Source organism: Alosa alosa, unplaced genomic scaffold (assembly GCF_017589495.1).
Source record: "Alosa alosa isolate M-15738 ecotype Scorff River unplaced genomic scaffold, AALO_Geno_1.1 AALO_1.0_unplaced_33, whole genome shotgun sequence".
In the NCBI taxonomy this organism is placed as follows: Eukaryota; Metazoa; Chordata; class Actinopteri; order Clupeiformes; family Clupeidae; genus Alosa; species Alosa alosa.
In genome coordinates, this window is record NW_025962466.1 from 16,476 (window position 1) to 38,079 (window position 21,604).

General features: G+C 41.4%; 1 protein-coding gene and 2 long non-coding RNA genes across 9 annotated transcripts; 2 read left to right on the plus strand and 1 right to left on the minus strand.

Annotated features, from left to right (window-relative positions):
* Positions 1–339: 339 nt before the first annotated feature.
* LOC125290284 lies at positions 340–923 on the plus strand. Its single transcript, XR_007192780.1, has 4 exons — positions 340–420; positions 500–574; positions 663–740; positions 836–923. It is a non-coding gene; the product is annotated as an uncharacterized LOC125290284 (long non-coding RNA).
* A 4,284-nt stretch (positions 924–5,207) lies between these two features.
* On the plus strand, positions 5,208–15,193 carry LOC125290280. Of its 7 annotated transcripts, none has more exons than XR_007192777.1 (12): positions 5,208–5,399; positions 10,727–10,940; positions 11,091–11,166; positions 11,294–11,547; positions 11,728–11,823; positions 11,946–12,016; positions 12,178–12,272; positions 12,381–12,578; positions 13,084–13,167; positions 13,367–13,615; positions 14,466–14,586; positions 14,790–15,192. XR_007192777.1 is itself a non-coding variant. In XM_048237149.1 (11 exons), exons 1-10 carry the CDS (start codon positions 10,473–10,475, stop codon positions 13,591–13,593), a joined length of 1,359 nt encoding a protein of 452 aa, XP_048093106.1. In that variant the 5' UTR covers positions 9,297–10,472; the 3' UTR covers positions 13,594–13,615; positions 13,768–14,248. The 7 variants fall into 7 exon arrangements, 3 of the variants coding, with proteins under 3 accessions (XP_048093106.1, XP_048093105.1, XP_048093107.1); XR_007192775.1 differs by lacking the exon at positions 5,208–5,399 and adding an exon at positions 9,297–10,516 and having other exon boundaries at positions 14,790–15,193; XR_007192776.1 differs by lacking the exon at positions 5,208–5,399 and adding an exon at positions 9,297–10,516 and having other exon boundaries at positions 11,731–11,823; positions 14,790–15,193.
* Positions 15,194–15,252: 59 nt separating this feature from the next.
* On the minus strand, positions 15,253–20,677 carry LOC125290283. Its single transcript, XR_007192779.1, has 3 exons — positions 20,551–20,677; positions 15,943–16,210; positions 15,253–15,709 (listed from the first exon to the last, which is right to left on the minus strand). It is a non-coding gene; the product is annotated as an uncharacterized LOC125290283 (long non-coding RNA).
* Positions 20,678–21,604: the final 927 nt, after the last annotated feature.

Below are 21,604 nucleotides of genomic sequence, written 5' to 3' on the forward strand. Positions count from 1 at the left end.
ACAAACGTAAACAACAATGGAGGGAGGAGAGAGATGCACGTTTTATCTATAGGGAGGGAAAGTAATCTCATCGCCATCTAGTGGTTGCGTTCCTAGAGTTTAGCGGAGTGAATGGGATTTTTTTTTAGAAAGAATATATCTCGGTGCACATTGGGATCTTAATTTAATGCCTTCCGAATGTAGCAGATTGGGCTACGCCCTATTATTTGGCTCCTTTGCTTCTCCCCCTGTGCTGGATTGGTGTGGCTGCGTTCATCCTAATTACAGGGCGGACCTAGGCAGACTTATATCTAGGAACGCAAATTGCTACCTGGATGTGCTACTTTCTCTCTTTCCCGTCTTCCGGGGCGCATAGTAGTTTGGCGTGGATCACAACTTGGATGGTGAAGCCGCCATCAAGTGAATGCTCTCACGAGTAAGGTAAGCTACTTGACGTTTATCTGTGCTGTGCGTGCACGATTGCTCTTACATCCAGTATATCTCCACTTCCGTGTTGTAGAGCTTGGTCTGTCCTGTCGGCGTTGAGGCCGGTGTAGCACTGTTGAGCCTGGTGTCTGCCTTAAAGCAGCTAGAGGTAGGCTTGTTTATTTTAAACCCTTTTCGTAATCTAATTGATCTCCGTTTGCAAACGGCAATCCTAATTGCCTCGATTGTGTTATTAGCAGTGTTGTCGGAGCTAACGCAGCTTCCCCCTCCCTCTCCCTCAACTTGATGGTTAGGAACGAAATCTTTTTAACCTGGTATGTATGTGGACAATATATTAAACTGCTAAAGGCTAATTTGCTATCTTTATTGTCCGTGATGGTAGTCTGTATACACTTGTTGTTTTCCACAGATATATGAAGTCGGCTGGCATCGCCAAGTGTCTCCACGCCACACGCGGCTGCTGTTCTGTCTCTTACGAAGTTTATCGCGTCCTCTTCAATCCTTGGTTTGACGCTGGGGTTATTGTTTAACCTACTGGTGGTATTGTTTGTCGTACCAGTTGTGATTGATTGTGCATGGGATTAATTTTGGACTGATCTGCATAACGCATGTTTAGGGCTTTCTGGCCGTATGGTGCATGCTTTGCATGTTTGATTGCTTGCTTCTTTCTGTGTATTTGCATGTGGTTTATTATGTTCTTTTCTTATGCCTTTCCTTTTTGTTCCCTGTTGATGCATGTTTAGAGCTGCTTTGCGCTGCATGCACATTTGAGTATTTGCGGGGTTAACTCACCTGTATCTTCCAGCCCCTTCATTGTAGTGTTGCATTGTGGGAACTGCTGTGCATGTGCATGTGTGTGGTTGGTAGTGGTGTGTGAGCGTGTATTTGTGTGCAGTAACGTTATTCCCCCCATCGCCGTGACCAGGGCGGTTGCACTGCTCCAGCTTGACCTCTGGGGGCTTCAACATCTGTGGGACGGCCATTCCAGCCTCCAGCCCCACAGCTCAAAAGCTAAGTATAACCATACCGGCTAATGCTAAGTTAGTGTGATTGTGCTACCCACAGTTCTAACCATAGTCTCTCCCCCCTCTCTCCCTTGTTCTCCTTTGGACAGGTGCGGTGTGGTCCAAGCGAGCGGCAGGCTCACCCTCAGGTGGTGGGGTCCCTTCACGTTTCCTGTAGCACACCTCGGGTGTCAATCCTTAGCTTTGGAGTGCAGTGTGATTGCAGTGCGAGTGCAGTGATTGCAGTGTGATTCTCACGTGTGATTTGTGGGTGTCTTCTGGACCGCTTCCCCCCCTCCTGTAGTCCTGCCGGTCGTGGTAAGCCCTCGCCCTGCTCCGTTTTCCCTTTTCTTGAGATTGCCCATAGACCTTGTGTGCCAGCTGACGTGCAGCCTCGCTGGTCACCGTATGTACGGTATGGTGTGTATGTGTGTGTGTGTATGTGTGTCGTGTCTCTCATACTGGTATCTTTCAGGGGAATTGCTGAGACATTTTCTCAGAGTTGGGTTTTTTTATAATTGTAACTAAGATCTGTCAATAAAATGTATATTTTTGGTCTCTAGCTTCTCCTGTGTCTCTAGCTTCTCCTGTGTTTGAACCTGTGTGACCTAAATTGAACTCAAAGGGTTAGCATTGGCTTAAACTATTTCCTAGTGGTGAACCCTCCCCCTAGGTGGCGTAGTCATCAATATATTATACTAACTTCCTCATACCACTTGCCACACATATGTTAGGCACTGGGGTCACCTCTATTGCTTCAAGTGGCCATACCTTATTTTTAGGATCAGTTGAATTGTTTTGAGTTTTTGTCGTAACATGGTGATAACGAACTACAGTTGCATGTGATGTCACAGGTTTGGGCGCTTAATCTCTAACTGATCAATACGGCAATTTGCTTAACTGGCTTAACATATTTTTGTAATAACGGAACGTGATGTAAACCGCGTGGTGATAACCTTTATGTCTGGATAACTGGTGTTGTGCTTCTACTCACATAAAGAGCTGGCAGTAAGTGTTAAGTGTCAATGCTAACCAGGCTAATAAACAAACCATGCTACTGTGGCTACTGTGAGTAACGTCGAAGGGTAAAGTCACGTTTCTTTTGTAGTTCGTTAATCAAACAAAAGGAGCAATTTCGATTTTTTAAAATAAGGCAAAATAGGGTCTGACATTTTCACAGATAGAAGATTATTACTGTATAGACACTGACAAATATTTTTGGTGGATAACATTGCTGATTTGGCTTCACAATATTTAAAAAAAAAAATAGGTCTATGGGACTTAACATTGGAGCTGCTCTTCGATAGGAACGCAACCACTTGGGGCGCTGGTTTTCACTTTCCCTCCCTATACAGTCATTATTTTGAGTTTGTGTCAGCTAAACATGACAACATTAAGGTACGTTGTACATTCTGTGCTGGTGACAAAGTGCTGTTCTAGCTAGACATCCCAAGTCTCCCGAAGTTTTGGGAGTCTCCCACATATTGAAATCTTGACGCCCGCAAATTACATAAAATCTCCTGGAACCTAGAGCGAACAAGAACACGCAAGCCAGACCGGACTTCAAATCGCGTGTGCATCTAACAGCTAGTCCACACGTACAAAACCAATCTTTTTTTCCTCCGTCTTCCCTGAAACCGCATCAAGAATATTTGCGTCCAAACGGATCCATCTCAACACAACTCAACACGTTACTTCATCCCCCGGGCCTATAGGTGGCACTGTTTCTTTATAGAAATTGACCAAACAGACAGAATAGGCTATGACAAAATGGCTAGTGCAAGGAAACCAGAATTGTTTGTGTGGACTGATGGTGAACTGTCAACTGTAAAACTAATAAACTTTATTTTACAGTTTGTGAAGGATGCAGTCCCGTCCTCTATTTGGCTACGCAGGTAGGCCTACTAATCACCTTTACTTTCTTTGGTTGTAGGATAGTCCGTGATTCACATTAGCTATCACTGCAATTAGGCTACTAAACGCAAGGCTTACCCAAGTTCTAGGCTATTCTGTCGCCACATTTATAATATTGCTATAAAACCTTCGTTAGTAACAGTCAATACGTTTGCCTGCATCAAATCGCGCATTTGCATTCAGTGTGCTACCATCGGCTTAACGTGAGTTCTAAGCGTCTTTGTATGCTTATATCTGATTTCACTCGACTGTGAATGCATGTATATATGTTGTAAGACATGTAAAATAAATGAATGACACTGGCACTACGCACAAATTAATGTAGCCTAAACTTACACCGCACTTTCCTAATAACTTAAGTTCTCTCGCGTCACTGACAGTAGCTAGAATGCATTAAAAAACACCGGGGAAAAACAGTGTTCAGTCCACCAAGTCATAAGCTATCGGCGCTGCGCAGCACCAGTTGTGATATTTATCTTACGGAGTGTAATCGTAGGTAATGTCATGTATGAAAACTAGTATTGTTAGGCAATACTATAAGTGCAAGTCCAGGGCAGCTGAGGTGTGGCGATGACATCATCGATACGCAAGCAGGATGTGCGGTTTCGCTGTCTAAACGAATTCAAACGGGCTACGGTTTCAGATTTCTCCACTCTGGGACCAGGTTTCAGAAAAGTGCGGTTTCGGGCAGTGCGTTTACAGGATTCGTTTGGACGCTCGGCCAAGACGAAGCAAAACCTCTGCGTTTAACCTAAAAAGTGTCTCCGTGTGGACGGGCTCTAAGTTTAACGCGCACACATTGGAGAGGGAGAGAGAGAGGAGTGGTGCATGTGTGCCGGAAGCGCATCCAAGACAGAGAGCATCCTGGTCTGTTTTGCTAAATCAACCAATCAGTTTTCAGTGTAGGTGGGCTTATATCTCTTTTCTCCCGAACTTAATTAATCAGTTCAGTTAGTGTATCTAGGAACAGGGCGTCATGGCAGAGTCAGTGCCCCTCAAAAGGAACATTTAAGACCCATTTCACATCAGACTACACAAAAGTGTACCCAATTGTCTCATAAGAGTAAAACATAATGATAGTATTGCACACTGCACTGTTTGTAACAGTGACTTTAGCATTGCTCATGGCGGGTTAAATGATTGCAAAAGACTTGTTGAGGTGAGTTTAACAAGTGTAATTTCATTTGCATATTACTCAGGCCTATACTAGATGGCTAGTTGCCAAGGCATGAAAAGGCCAAACTACCAAAATCTACATATTTTACTATCACAATTTCTATCAATAGGCCTTCCTTGGTGTACTGACTAGACATTATTATGACCGCCACGCAGCGAAGCGGCGGTCATATAGGTTTAGTCAGATTTTTTTTTATTTTTCGCATGTCCAAATTTCCGTCAAGGATTCCCGGGACACTGTAAGACCGGGGTACACGAAACTTGGTGGGCATGTAACCCCACATAGATAGCATGGAACCTCCTGTTTTCGCTTTGATCTGTAGCCCCCCCGCTGGGCTGGACCCCCCGAAATAAGGGTAGGGCAGACACAGTTTTCTGTGAATATCTCAAAAACCGGAGGGTTTAGGAGTATGGAGTGAGGATTGTCTCAAAAAGATTTAAATAAATATAAAAGGATATATATACATATACATACATTTATAAATATCCAAGTACAAAATACAAATATGAAAATGTGACATACAAATAAATAAACAAATTTATATAAATAAACGTGTCTTTGTAAATATATTTTCGAGATTTGAAAATAAATATGCTTGACTTTGTATGTGGAATCTGCATTTGTGAATCTCCTTTTTGCTTTTATGTAGATGACGTTATTTTGAGACATTCCTACTGCACACCAAGATCCACAAATAAATACCACTAGATTTGAATGCGAAGACACCCTCCACTGAACAACCAGCAGATGGCAGTGTTGTGCAGCCACAGCTAGTCTGGCAGAGCCGAGATAAAGGCAAGCGCTAACCACGACATTCAGCAGAACTGTAGAATCTGGAGTGGATGATGGATAGAGCCGGTGATCAAGAAGCATCTACTGTAAGTAGTGCTTTTTGCATTATTAGGTTTACTAGGTTTAGTCAGATTTTTTTTTTTTTCTCTTTTTCGCATGCCCAAATTTCCGTCAATGATTCCCGGGACACTGAAAGACCGGGGTACACGAAACTTGGTGGGCATGTAACCCCACATGGATAGCATGGAACCATCGTTTTTGTTTTGATCTGTAGCCCCCGCTGGACTGGACCCCGAAAAGGAGGGTAGGGCAGACACAGTTTTCTGTGAATATCTCGAAAACCGTAGGGTTTAGGAGGACCATTTTTTTTTTTTGTATGTTGATCTCAAGGGGCCATGTCAACCCATTCCATAACCACTCATTTCATGTATAGCGCCACCTAGTTAAACACAAAAAATTAAAAATGAGGTGTTGTAATTGAAGGTATCTGTGTCCTAACATAGTCAAAACTGCACGAAATTGGAAGTGTAGGATCATTATGACACCCTCTGTATGCACGCCAAGTTTTGTGGAATTCCGTTCATGGGGGGCCACACAATAAATTAATTTATGTTACTATACACCAACTGGCCTGTAGGTGGCCGGAGACAGTTTTCTGTGAATATCTCGAGAACCGTAGGGCCTAGGAGGTCCACCTTTTTTATGTATGTTGGTCTTAAGGGGGCATGTCAACCCATCCCATTACCACTTATTTCATGTATAGCCACCTAGTTAAAAATTAAAAGCAAAAAATTAGGTGTTTTCATCACAATATCTCTGGCTGACAAGGTCAAAACTGCACGAAATTAAAAGTGTAGGATCATTATGACACCCTCCGAATGCGTGCCAAGTTTTGTGTACTTTCGTTTATGGGGGGCCTTACAATAAAATAATTTATACATCAGGGAGTTACATTTAGTGACGTACACCAACAAGGATTCCCGGGACACTGAAAGACCGGGGTACACAAAACTTGGTGGGCATGTACCCCCACATGGATAGCATGGAACTGTCATTCTTCGTTTTGATCTGTAGCCCCGCTGGACTGGACCCCCGAAAGGAGGGTAGGGCGAACCACAGTTCTCTGTGAATATCTTGAGAACTGTAGGGCCTAGGATGACCAATTTTTTCCGTATGTTTGCCTCCAGGGGTCATGTTAACCCATTCCATGTGCACACATGTGCATAAACAGATACACACGCACACACATACATTTACAGTAATCATACGGATGACACATACTCACACAGTAGACATATGTACGCATGCATGCACATGCACAAACACACATCATGCAGGCAAACACACAAGCACGCACATACACACACACACACACAACCACACACATAAACATAAATTTGTACACGCACACATGCACACAATTCAAGAATTGTTCCGTCATCTACTCCCTGAATTTTTGGTCATTGATACCGGGACACGAACCACGGGGTACATGAAATTTGGTAGGTATGTAGCCCCACTAGACTTTTACGGAAAAATTTCATTTAGTCCCGGGGACCACCCCGTGCTGGGCCCCCTGAATCGCAAAAAAAAAAACAGTTTTTCCTAAATAACTACCTGAACTGTGGCACTGAGGATGAAGAATTGAAGAATCTTTTTATGGTATGTTGGTCTCAAGGGCCCACATCAACCTGGCTCATAATCACTCATTTGTGATTTGCACCCCACCCCTGGTAAAAATGAAAATGCAATATTATTCTGCTTTAACCGCCCTATCTTCAGTTAAGATGTTCAGAACTGCACCAAATTTTATGTGTATGATTGACCTGGCATTCTCTGGGGGTATGCCAAGTTTCATAGAATTTCATCCATGGGGGGGTCTAAAAAAATTAGGTTATGTGTACATTTAGTGACTGTACACTCATTGGCCTGTAAATGGCGGTGCACACATATACACATGCACACACACAGGCACCCACATACTATCGGTATTAGAGCGGCCGATACATAATTACAAATTCAGTAGGATTAAAAGAAAGCCAAAATAAAATTCATCATCATCATCATTTTCAGTATTGGCGAGAAGTAGTTGTTTGTCCACTAGATGGCGCATCGTTGCAGTGAGGCGTAATTTTGTTGGAAGTTAAAAGTGGGTTGGAAAAAACAATTGGGCCGCTTCCTACAAGGACTGTAATTTACGCGAGCGAACATCTAATAAGGATGGGGACGATGTTCACATGAAGTGTAATTCCCATTTCTTCTTGAAGCCGAAATAAATCTGAGGATGTTTATCGGACATGCTTGGTTTTTACTGCAGATGCGTTAATCTTGTAATATCAATAAGGACCTAGGTAATGTTACCGTTAAGCGTTGGTTGAGTGATGGAGGCCCATTTGATTGATTGCATTTGTAGAAAACTATAAATGCGGTTATACCAAGCAAATGTATAGCAGCACTGTTTGTATCTTTCGACTGTCATTTATTGCACGTGCTACAAAATCATTCTGTGCAATGGAAGATTTACCAACGTTACACCGGTCTGATACAGTTTTGCCTATACATCGTTGAGACTGAGGCGCCTGTTTATTTTGTTTTAAGTGCGTGCAGGGTGTGAGAGGGGAATCGATGTGCTTTGATTCCAGCTTGGTAGTTGTAGTCTGTGAAATTAAAAAGCATTGTGTGTGAAGTATCAAACAATGACACCTTCATTTCATTATGGCTGCTTTAAGCTAAACACCTTAAGCTACTGTGTAGTGGGTCCCATTTAGAAGTGGCTACTTCATTCAAGCTTTCCTTGACTCATGGAGCTGCGTGAATGTTATTACAACTTTTAAGCCCGCGATATGACAGTTTAAGTCCGCTTGATACTGTAGGCGTAAGCCATTGGTTTCAAAGGAGATTTTATTTATTGTAAGCCAGCATAGCCTATTGACAATTTATGTTGTAAATAGGCCTACCTTATAATCCTATCTGTAGCTTAGGGAAGCTAACAGCTTTCTATTAGGATCTAGTTTGTTAGTTACCGTTTTGTCATAACTCCCTGATGCATTTTGCATTTAGAATAGCCAGAGCGTGTATATCTCAATCGGAAAATTAAACAATATCGGGTGCCTATGGACTAGGCTGGGTGAACCCAGCCTGATCTGCCCGCTATTTTATTTTTGATTTCTTAAAAGATTGAGCTTGGTCTGATGAAAGCCAGACTAGCCATGGACCTCAGTTAAACAATGCAAGGGAACATGAATCAGCCTATATTTGCACGAACAATAACGGACAAAAGCTCTTCAACTTTGGCCCGTTAAAATGTGTATGAACAGTCTAGCGACGCATTTCATCAAGGCCCATTTGGACATGTCAGTTATTTGCACCACTGGTTAGATGTAAAACAGCATTTCGTTTCAGACTAGGCTACTGTTACTTAATTTGTGCATTAACAATAACGTTTCAGACTACTGTTACTTAATTTGTGCATTGACAATAAAGTATTACATGAACTAAAGATGACTAAAATCTTATGTAGAAGAAGAAACATTCACAACAAATCCATCCATCCAAAAATGACCTTTGTTTTTGATAGCTGTTGAAAACAGCATGGAACTGACAGATGTTTTTGTTTATAAATACATAAAAAATAAATAAATAAATAAATAAATAACATTATGCTGATACCTTTTGCTTTTCCCAAATACAATGTAGCCTACAGGTGTAAGTGACCTTTCATCAATCCAGTTGCAATGGATGAACTGTGATGAACTGCCCTACTTGTGATTGTTTAGAGATTTTAAAGGTTTTATAACAATGCTACATCTTCTTTGGCTATTCTACAATCTATTCACCTTTTCAGCACCAGTAGGCTACTTTCTGTGCAGCCGCACACACACACTCAGGCATGCCAAATAAGCATACACAAAAGTTTCAAGAGTGGGGGATGGAGTAAAATATGGAGACAAATTGAAGTGTGATTTATTTTCGCAGAACGGATGTACAGGACTGAGCGGCGGTCATATTTTGTACCGCTATGCGGTACATCTAGTTTTACACACATTGCACTGATATTTGATTAGAAAAATGTCATTAAACGGTTATGAGCCCTTTCAGATTAACTGGGTTGGTTAGCATCAGCTAATCTAGGTTAACTTTAGCTAGCTCAGGACCATAATCGACGTCTCTGTAGGATGCTAGATCTAGCTATATTTACAGACTATAAAGAACTTTGCTATGATGCTATCGTGTTTGACTCATAGCTGCCAACACTCCCGTTTTTTACGTGTTTCGCCCATATTTCATACCAATCTCCCGCCCGTTTTGCCATTTTTTTTCCAACCGGAAAGTGGCAAAACGGATAGGAGCTAACTGGTGTTTTAGCTATAAGTTAGCTCTGAGCTTCCCTCATCCACACGTTATTCACCAATATGCAAGCTCTATATTGGTTTATGACAAAAGTTTGTTTAACAGTGTACAGTCACCCTAACATTGACATTTAAGTTAATTAAACTGATGACATTTTAACGCGATTGTTCATCAGTGTACAGACATCCCAAGTCTAAGGCGCTCCAGGAGTCTCTCATATCAGATAGTGGCTCATGGATGCCACGATCATCAGTCCCATATAGTATTTTTGTATAAATAGGCTATCTTAACAGTTGACCTCTGTCTCTTTCATCATCAGATAATTTTTTCATTGAAATGAAAGCTTCTTGCATTTCACCCCAAGTGTGCTTGTGCATTGTGGGCCTATGCCCAACAGCATATAATTTACTGTGCTTGTCTCTAAGACAGCTGATGTGGATCCAGCTTCGCTGTCCACCTCGTCCATTATATCGGGACACCTCGGCCGCCGTTATCCCCTAACATATGCATGCATACTGCATCTGGGCATGTAATTATGACTGGACTGATTAATGACTTTAATGACTTTAGCTTATATGGTAGAGTATGGTAGAGGGCGGGCGGGTAGAGTGTTCCATGAAATGAGGTTCCACAGGTTGGGATGTCTGCATGTACAGTATGATGCTTCATTACAGTGCACAATGAGCACTTCCCACATACTGGGAGAGTGTGTGAATTTCAAGAGTTTAGGGCTCTCCCAAATGGAGTAGCATACCTGGTGCTGCACTTGCCATGTTAATATTAACGCTGCCATTTTTTGATTACAGAGAATGGTGGAGACGATGGCCAACGACCTTCTTAATGCGTTGGCCAGGTCAAGCGTTCCCACCTCTACCTCCACTAAACCAGCACCCACTCCCATCTTGACCCCTACCCCTATACCTACCTCTGCCCCTGCTCCTTTCTCCACTGCTAGCCCTGCAAGCAGGATAAATAACGCATTGAAATATTGATGAATATGTGATCAGTGTCATTGAAATTGATAGTTAAACTTTAGTGCTTTTTTTCTCATCTTTTTTTGTAGACAGTTTCCTGGTATGTACTCTGGGGGGCCTGTAAAGAGAGGGAAGGCTAGGTTTAACCCCCCCGACAGATCCCCTAGAGTCATAAATCTGCCAGTGTTTGTCCTGCCTGGACCAACAACAATGACCCCAAAGGGCTCCAGGGAGCTGGAGCTTGCCCACGCAGGCCTGGGGAAGAAGGTGGTCCTGGTGCCAGAAAGTGCCAGCCATTCAGAGGTATTATGATACATATAGTACAAAAACAATTACATATAGTACAAAAACAATTACTCTATGTTTCATAGTGAGGGATATCATTGACTTTTTCTCCATTGTTGAGATTACCTCCTAGCTGGCTACACTTAATTGTGAATTGTATCCCTTTAGATTGTCTCACTGATGGAGGGGGAGTTTACTAAGCTGAGCCCTCTCATGGGGAGGTGGATGTTTTTTAAAGCCACAGGTATTCCCCACGGAATATATCATAAAGATATTGTATTGTTTTTTATTTTACATATTTCTGTTGAGTTCACAAGCATATAGAGTGGTGTGGAATATTCCTTTGATAATTGGTATGTTCCTGTTTTTAGGTGGCAGTGGCCAGAGGAAATTGAGCATCATTCCAATAGATTCAGAGGGCTATTCGGGCCGTCAGCTCCGTGTGGCATCGAACAACGGGAAGAATGTGTTGTTTTTGGTTCCTCTCCAGGAGGAACTGGAGACTTCGCCCCTGCCCTTTAGTTCCCCTGAATTTTCAAAAATGCCGAAGGTGGCCTGCAATAGTTGTTCGGAAATCATCCCTTTGCAGATGTTGGCACTACACTCAGAGACCTGCCAGACAGCTGTAAGTTGTTTTCTTTGTCCTCATGTTAAGTTGCATAGCAACTTCCACACCTTGTCAATCTGACTAAGATGTATGATATATGATTTCTTTATGATGCTGTGTTCTTTTTCCAAATGAAATCACTTGTTTTGCTGTTTGGAATTTTCCTCAATATTGTCATTGCGTCATTACTATTTCTAGCAGCAGCAAACAGACAACATCATTATAGATGACAATGATGAGGAGGATGATGAGGGTGATGGTGATGCAGATGTGGACTGTACAATGAGAAAAGGGGTACCTTTTTTTGAAAGGATGAAAGGATATTTCTAGTATACTTCTCATCATTCTGTTCAAATGTATGTTCTGGCTGATGCATATCTGGTTTATTGTTTTTGTCAACATTCACTTCTGCATAGGTTTGTCCTATATGCCAGCTACAATTTCCAGCCACAGAGCTCCCACATCACGCCAACATTTGTGCAGAAAGGTACATTATTTTAAATATTCAACACAGTTTAAGCTGCCCCGAATGAGGGTGCCATGTGAAAGGTTATAAGATGTACTGTATATTCAAGATATATGTGGAGAACAATATGTGGCGTATGTTGAGGTGAAAGGAACCATGGTATTAAAAGTGTCTCTTGTAAGGTCCTTCAATACTGAGGAAGATATGGAACCAAACCTTCCAGGACCGTCATCTTCAAACACATCACTACCCCCTCCATCAACACAAACAACAGAGGGTAACAAATTAATTGTAAATCAAAGAGGAAAAGTAACATTTATTTGATCTGATCAACAGATTCTTTACATACGGTAACATGTTATTCCACTGTTTGTTTTCCTTCAAGTGTGGAAAACTGCAGCCCCATCTGAGGCTGTGCGCCTCTTCATGGAGGAGCTGAGGAGAGGAGCAAACCACCTGCCACCTCTACGGCTGACTCTAAATGCAGGGGACACTGATGAAGAGCGGGATGGCGCCCTAATTTCCTTTTACAAACAACGTCAGACGTGCCAGTGGGCTGCTCATTTCAGATGCAACATATTAGGTACTGATTGACATATAACTTACTCATGAAGACTTTCATTCAAATTTCAAATTCAAATCTTGAAATGTATAACAGACTGCTGTGCTAAGTTTAACAGAACGGAAAGTGAAACAACCAATAACCAATCACCAATCAGTGATCTGTAACAGACTACTTTTCTTTAGCAGAAGCTGTTATCTACATAGCTTAATCATTAGAATTAATATGAAAGCAATGATAAAAAAATACTTCATTGTCATGTTGTTGATAACTTCAATAGGTAGCCGTGTAATAAGTGGGATAATGTTCTGCAAGGCGGTCATTATTGTGGAATAACAGCCCTCTTCAGGCGTTGGGCTTCTAAGTATCACTCGTGAGTTATTCCACGATAATGAAGGCCTTACAGAACATTATCCCTTATGTACATTATCTCTTATGTACAAATGTATAAGGTTAATTTCTAATTTCTACATAAAAACTGATTTGTCCTTGGCAAATCCTGATAGGCCACTTCATTTCATTACAGGGGATGCTGCAGTTGGTGTTGGGGTAATGAGAAACACGCTATCAACAGCCATCTCGAAATTGACAAATGGCTTTAAGAACATGGGTTAGCACATTTAATTTAACACATACAGTGCAAATTAATACATAAATAACACTTGCATAATAATGGATGTGGGTGGTATTGTGCACCAATTTCCTTACTTGAGTACTTGAAATGTATTTTTCTTAAATTGTCTCCTATAACTTCTAGATACTTTTCAGTGAAGCATATTTTATGTTTCTGCTTATCAACCAATGTTTAGGAAATGCAGGTGTGACTGCCATCTTTGAAGGACAGAGAGAGCATCTGGTACCAAACTTGTGTGCAGCACTCTTGGAGTGTGATTTGTTTGCTATGGCTGGAAGGGTGGTTGGTCACTCTGCCATCCATGGCGGTCCTTCCCTGTCAGGACTAAGTCCAGCAGTAGTAGATGCCCTTTCACATGGGACAAAGGAACTAGTAACATCAAAACTCAGTCTGGAAGATTGATGTGAGGGACACCATCAGTCTAGTGAGTAATAGTAAAAACATTCATTTAAAAAAATGTAGATGGTCACTTCTAATGTCCTTAAATTCATGGATATGCTGAAAGTGCTGAGATCATAATTTTAGTTATGTCCACAAACTGTTTTGTGCCAATTCAAGTGAATTCATTTGTTTTAGCTGCTGAAAGAGGAATGGACTGAAACGGAGTCTGTCAGAGTGGCAAACCTATGCACTGAATGGTATTTCCCAGTGCCAACTAAGGATACTAACAGGCTCCTTCTTTTCCAGCAGCTGCTATCTCATGCACTAAGTGTTTTTTGACTTTATGCTGGAGCATGTGCTTTCATTTCACAGATTAGTACAGAAATAACAAGCAAGTTCCTTTCTCTGTGCTTGCCTTGCACAGTCTGGCAGTATTGATTAAAGCTACATACACTATGCAAGCCTGTGAATTTGTGACTCCAGAGCTCCCCCTAAAAATATAAAAATATAGCAACAAGATTGTACATTCTCACCAATTCATGTGGATTACTCTTCAGACCAAAGCATACAAACCAGCAATGATTATTTTTGTGGAGTTACGTTGACTAATAGGTAATAAACGCATAAATTCAGCTTCATTCTGGTTTTGGTTTTGTTTTTTTTGATGTCTGTGACCTGACTCATAGACATTGCATAGCGGTAAAGCCGCTTAGGAAGGTATTAGGGGGGCGAAATATCCTTCATTAAGCCCCGAATTAACTATTTAACCATCAAAGTGACTACGACGCTGATATATTAACCTAAAAACATGGCATAGTGTAGCTTTAAGATTGGATAGTGTAGACTGGACAATGCAAGCACAGACCAAAAAATGCCTTGTATCATTTTTACAGTATGTACTGTATGTGTAAGGGGCATTGACAGTGAGCATTGACAGTGATGACAGTGAGGACGAGATGCCAACAGCGAATACCAGTATCATCTCGGGGTTCTTTCGAACCTTTGTCAAAGAAGGTATGATTTCCCAATTTCCATTTGAGATCAATAAAGAATTCATCTATCCATGTACAGTATACCTACAGCCAAGAAGATGTACAGTATGAGAAGATAAACCACAGGGATACTCATAGCTTTATTGTTGCCATCCCAAATAATACTAAAGTCATTACCTATGTTATCATAACCTAATGTGTGTTTAATGTTTTTCACTGGTATAGCATCTTCAGACGTCCTGAAAGACCTGTTGAAGTTTTGGACCGGGTGGGAATTGCCTGCCAAGCGGCTAACATTAGAAGTTATGAGATCCCGCGGATATCATCATCTGCCAACTTCAAGTACGTGCTATGAGCGACTGAGAATTCCAAATCACTATAAGAGTGGCACTGAATTAAGATCAGACCTCCATGCATGCCTTCAGTCAGTTGAGACAGGTTTTGGCCTGATATGAAATGTGAAGAAATAACATCCTCTAACATTGTTTTATTGTTGGTGTTGTTATTGTTATTCAATGAAATATTAAAATAAATGTTATATTTTATCAGTAATTGTTTTTATTGTAATTCTATTGATGTTTTACTTACTGAGAGGAAATAATTTGGTTTGGATTAATACGTTTGTTCTATATTGCTAAATAAAAAACTAAAGTCACAATCACTTATCAGGTTTTATTGTACCATTGTAGCAAATTGTACACAGGTATAGTCAACTCACTCACACAACTCACTAGCTCTTCATTCTGTTGGGTCTATGTAAGGAAATTCAGTCTTTCTATGATATTCAACAGACAACCGTCACAGGCTCTGAAAACCCCCCTAACACCCCCCCCCTGGCTGCAGCTGCAATGCAAACAAAAGATTTGCTGCACTCAAGAATCTTTGCTACAAACAGTCTCCAATCAATAACACAATCACTGACTATACCTTTAATGGTTCTCTACCAAGTTTTGGACATATGTGACCGTTGCCAAATAAATGTCCACACCATTGGACTGTGATTGCTGCAACGGATCAATGTGTTCCTGCAGTCCACTGAGTTCCTCTGGGCTGAGTGGGCTCTCGAACTGAGGAACGTTTACTCCAAGATGGTTCTCTGGCATGTCTCCACTCTGCTCCCAATCTATTTCAGGAATGTTTAACTCCTTAACAAGTACAAAAACAAGTTTACAATCATGATCATTAGCAATTAAAATAATTGTTTTCTGTAATAATGGTTCATAAAATATAACCTGAAATAATGTGGGCCAACAATGCAGACTCAAGTAAAAGTAAGTAAATCAGCTCAAACTTGTGCAAAACATGTTGCAATCCAAAAGCAATCTTTAGGAACATGCATTACATTCCCAAAAAAGGTGGTTCTCCTTCCTCTGCCTACCTCTGGATCGGGAATTGGATGCTGCATTTGACCAAGCTCCCATAGCTAGTTTGGTGTCATGTTCTGCTCTGTCCTCAAGGGGTGGTTGTCCCATCCTCCACGAAACAGGTCCAAGGTCAACTGGAGACGAGGCAGGAAGACGTAATGCAGACAGAAGAAGTGGGTGGTGTTTGTCAGGTCGAGGTGGCCCTCTTCCTCCAGCATTTGAAAAATGTGGTAGTACACATTGGTGGCCCCCATCCAGACATCGCGTCAAAGTCTTTCAATTCTACTCAAAAGAAAAGGCATATTGTATCATGTTGCAAGTTGTGATGATAGTACACAGGATACAAGTTACATCAAATTGTCACTTCAAATGCATATAGTTGATGGGTATAAAAAAATGCAGTAAAATTGTGTCTGTCAGTGTGTTGTCCTTAAGGCATTACTATTTATTTGAAAGTAGTAGTAAAATTCTAATGGATAGCTTGTTTTTGTATTATCCTGAGTATGGAATTCTTGGCATTGACATTTAAATAAGATTCTATGTTCCGGTTGTCAAAGTCAGATTTACTTTCAATTTCCTTGCAACACATAACAGCTGAGTCATCCTTGACACAACCCCAAGACTGTCCACTCTGGGGGGGGGGGGGGGGGGGTTGTTGCGCATTTTTTTTATTTTATTTTTTTTATATCATACCTTCGTGTTTCTTTTGTAGACATTTTCAGCTTTCTTTTACATTATTGGTTAAAAATGATAGAAGAAAAATGAAATGGCACAACCCAGAAAAAGATTATTTACAATTTATTTAAATTTGTCTTAATGGCAAAGGCCACACCCAATCTGCGAGCACTTAATTTTTCTGGGCTTTTCAAAGAACATCTCTAAGGCTCTTTGGTAATTGCAGTGGCGGTTCTAGTGGACTCAATTACTCCCCGGGCGAGATCCCTCTCCTCTTCTACTTTTCTTTTTTTTCGGAACTGGGCACCTGATGGCTTTGACCGCTTTCTGTCCATCGTGTTTGGCACTCGACAGTCGACAACAATCCACAAATTCCCATGATCCACTCGCGACCACAGTCAAGACCAAACCAATTCACCTGGGTGACCTCTTAATCGTTTTGTCACCTATTTTTATTAGCCATTTCACACAGTTAATTAAATGTGCAGGAATCATAGGTCTGCATTCATAACATTATGAGATGTGCGTTGTTTGGAAGAAAGTCAAGGTGTGACTGATTTTAGCCCACTAATTGACTGTTGTAGGCTACTATACAGTGGATCCCCATTCATCCCCCTTTCCCGTTTCATTAAGGAGACCCAGAGGTGAACTGCCCCCGCAAACCCCTCCCTTAGCCCCTTCCTCTGCACAGTGCAGTGCAGTAGGCCTACCTTCTGAGCAACAGGGGCCAATTCCCTAATTCCTCACACAAGTGATGGATAATAGAAAATCGTTTTTGCGGCGTTTATTATTATTATTCTTTTTTTTTTTTTTTTTTTAAACGCTTGTGCGCCCGTGCAGTAGCATCTGGCTCACGTGCATGCGTGTCAGCATTAATGCCCCCCAACAATTCAATTCAATTACCCAGTGGCGGTTTTTAGGTGGAACCGAGCGGCGGTTTTAGGTACGCCGCCCCCTAGATTGTAGGGGCGGCGTACCTAAAACCGCCCGGTTAAGCCCGTTACCTAAAACCGCCACTGGGTAATTGAATTGAATTGTTGGGGGCATTAATGCTGACACGCATGCACGTAGCCAGATGCTCTCCTTGTAGTCTATTTCTCAGTCCCAAAACAACAAACCCACGATATAAAAAAAGTAAATACTCACTTTTCTTCTACATCACTCCTACAGTTACCATACAACTCACTCACAATTAACTTCGAAAAGGACCTAGGCTACTTGATTGAAGTGCGACCGTTCGTCTCCCGTCAAGAGAACGCTGAAGTTATGAGAACACGTCTTTCTGATAAGAGAATGTAGGCTCCTATGTCTAATGCATAAGCGTAGAAAAGGTCTGTTTGTGATAGCCTATTATAGCTAAGTGGACAGAATTTAGGCTATCGTATATGCCAACATATGCTCATATTTCCTTTAACTATCAGAAAGTTTAAACAGGCCTAGACTGTTAGCCTAGCTTTCCCATGCAAACATTACATGTAGCCCTCGCTAACGTTACAAGTCTAGGCTACAATTAGCGTTAAGACCATACACCTTGTAGCACTTTGGTTTACTCTATTGCATTACTTACGTTTTAATAATTTGTCGTTGAATGTTGATGGAGGCTCATCTTTGGGAAATCAGCTCTCTGGATAAAATTGTCAACCGGACAAGAGTTCTCAGAGTTGACGACACGGGACGTAAATCCAATCAGCAGAAAGAAACGCATCACAACAGTAGGCTAAATCGCAACAAACTTTTTCCCCCATGTTAAATTCATTTTGGTAATCATGAATTGGTTTCTTTTATTTGATGTAGGTTAGGAGAGGAGGATGCATGTTTCACATTAGTGCCAATGTGTCAAAGCAGGCTTTGGATCAGAGGAATTGCTCAAGCTTAACATATGGCATAGGCTACAAGCGAATTCACGGTATACAAACAGCCATTGATGAAATATAACTAATATCATTTTTTATTGTCACCAGGCCTATAAGTAGGCTATTTATTGTGTAACCTACAAGTGAACGATGACACCATAGGCTACACTGTGGCGGAGCAAGACCCCATCAGTCGGATAGCTAAACATGTAACCAACCATGTTCAGAGCGTAGGCTAGCCATATGGGCTGCAGACTTGTCTTTGGGCTTGTAATCACCTGACACATCATGCGCATATATGTCCTGAATAATGAGAGGCTAAGTCGCGGATTTGATGCACTTAACTTACTCAAGACTTTCAGAAAACAATTTCGAGATGGCGTTGGCCGTTGTGCTTTTTACAGTGTGTTAAGTGAATCTCGTGATATTATGTTGCAGCGGCGCTGAAAATCCAGCGGCGGCGCTGCGCCGCTGTTAAATACACTGTAGGGGAAACACTGGTGTCTGTTTTCCATCAGATGCTGTACATAATCCATATTGATTGCGATTTTTGGTCGCCCACTCCCAGGACATCTTTCAAAATGAATTGGCATTGGTAAGTGATCGTCTTGGTCCACTCTCAACTGCTGAAGTGCCCTGCACAGCTCAATTAATCTGTCCATGACCTCTGGAGGCACTGGAACATGCTGGGCAATAATGTCCATGAAAACCAGTTCCTGTGTGCAAACGAATTCTAGGAAGTCAGGATCAAGGGGTGTTGGAGAGCCCGATGAACTCTGTCGCGCAGTCTTTCCATCACATACTGCATTAATGCGTTCTAGAAAGCCAAACATTAAATAAATACATGTGTAGAAGGTGATGGTTGTATATAATGTTAAGTGTGTGTGTGTGTGTGGGGGGGGGTTGGTTGGGCCAGTTTAGGCTGGTCATTTTAACTGGAGGTTGACTGGTCAATAGAGCAATGTCCAGCTTCATGGCTGGTCAAACCAGCCATGACCATCTTAAACCATCAATGTAAGATTGATAGCCTGGTCACCAGCATGACCAATATAAAACATTACACTTACCGACATGACCAGCTTCCTAAGATGGTCTCACAAGAAAATCCAAGCGGTGGCCCAATGAGCAAACTTGTGAGAAGATGCAGACGCACACCAGATTGCGAGGTGCTGGCCGCCTAAAGTTAGTCAGTAGGTTAGAGAGGTGCGCACTCTCGAGTCCATCATTTTGAGGTTCTTTATTAGTGATAACGTTTCGGCCTTCCTCAGATCACATAGTAACAGAGGTTCAACCTACAGTTTTTAGCCAGATACTTGATTAGTTCTAATTATATACAGCTGGCCAGGCACTCATAATTGGCTTAGACTAGTGGGCATGTAAACCCAATACACTCACATCTACAATTGTAATGTTACTGTGACGCTTGTATTACATGCCCACTAGTCTAAGCCTGCACAGCAACTCTGGCTAAAAACTGTGGGTTGAACATCTGTTACGAGCCTATGTGAACTGAGGAAGGCTGAAACGTTATCATTGATAAAGAACCTCAAAAAGGATGGACTTCGAGGAGAATATCTTGGCATCTCTAACCTACAGCCCAATGAGCAAAACCAGCCCAAACCAGCTAAAACCCAACTAAAACCAGCCACCAGCCTAAACTGGATTTTTTCAGCAGGGTAGAGTGCCCAGTCAGAAAACGGGAGTCTGGTCACCCCATAACCCCACCCCAACCCCATAGACAGTAAATTGTGTGTCAAACTAGCAAAATGTTGACTAGTATTGCTAACCATGCTAGCAAAAATGTATAGTTTTCATCAAGTAACAAGCATACGACTGTGTGGACAACACTGCCTTCAGATGAAAACGATAACCATCTTTACTTATTCCGTTATTACAGTTTAGCTGGGGCTCAATTAGCTTGATTTGTTTCGTTTTGTAGGGACCTGGGATCATAGAGCTGCTATCATACCTGGCTAACACTCGCAGACGTCGAGTCAACACCTGCTAATGTCTGTATACTGACCAAGTAAACTCATATCTCTCTGAAGAAAAAATCCACTATAACACACACAAGTAACAAATAGAACTACTTACCCATCCAGGTAATCCACCGGTCGCTTCCACATTCATCTTGTAATTGCGATTGAGGCCAGAACCGGATACCAATGACTGTACAGCCAGAGCCTAGCTATCGTTGCACAACGCCTTTGTACAACACTGCCATCTGCTGGTTGTTCAGTGGAGGGTGTCTTCGCATTCAAATCTAGTGGTATTTATTTGTGGATCTTGGTGTGCAGTAGGAATGTCTCAAAATTACGTCATCTACATAAAAGCAAAAAGGAGATTCACAAATGCAGATTCCACATACAAAGTCAAGCATATTTATTTTCAAATCTCGAAAATATATTTACAAAGACACGTTTATTTATATAAATTTGTTTATTTATTTGTATGTCACATTTTTATATTTGTATTTTGTACTTGGATATTTATAAATGTATGTATATGTATATATATCCTTTTATATTTATTTAAATCTTTTTGAGACAATCCTCACTCCATATTGGAGGACCATTTTCTTTTGTATGTTGATCTCAAAGGGCCATGTCAACCCATTCCATAACCACTCATTTCATGTATAGCGCCACCTAGTTAAACACAAAAAAGTAAAAATGAGGTGTTGTAATCGCATGTATCTGTGACCTAACATAGTCAAAACTGCAGGAAATTGGAAGTGTAGGATCATTATGACACCCTCTGAATGCACGCCAAGTTTCGTGGAATTCCGTTCATGGGGGGCCACACAATAAATTAATTTATGTTACAATACACCAACTGGCCTGTAGGTGGCCGGAGACAGTTTTCTGTGAATATCTCGAGAACCGTAGGGCCTAGGAGGTCCACCTTTTTTTTGTATGTTGGTCTTAAGGGGGCATGTCAACCTATCCCATTACCACTTATTTCATGTATAGCGCCACCTAGTTAAAAATTAAAAAGCAAAACATTAGGTGTTTTCATCACAATATCTCTGGCTGACATGGTCAAAACTGCACGAAATTGAAAGTGTAGGATCATTATGACACCCTCCAAATGCATGCCGAGTTTCGTGGACTTTCGTTCATGGGGGGCCTTACAATAAAATAATTTA

Bases quoted from the DNA above. Each gene is read 5' to 3' on its own strand.
- LOC125290280 (XM_048237148.1), top strand. From the start codon at position 10,473: ATGGTGGAGACGATGGCCAACGACCTTCTTAATGCGTTGGCCAG. The intron at 10,941-11,090 runs GTATTATGATAC...GTATCCCTTTAG, and splicing joins AAAGTGCCAGCCATTCAGAG to ATTGTCTCACTGATGGAGGG. The intron at 13,168-13,366 runs GTTAGCACATTT...ACCAATGTTTAG, and splicing joins AAATGGCTTTAAGAACATGG to GAAATGCAGGTGTGACTGCC.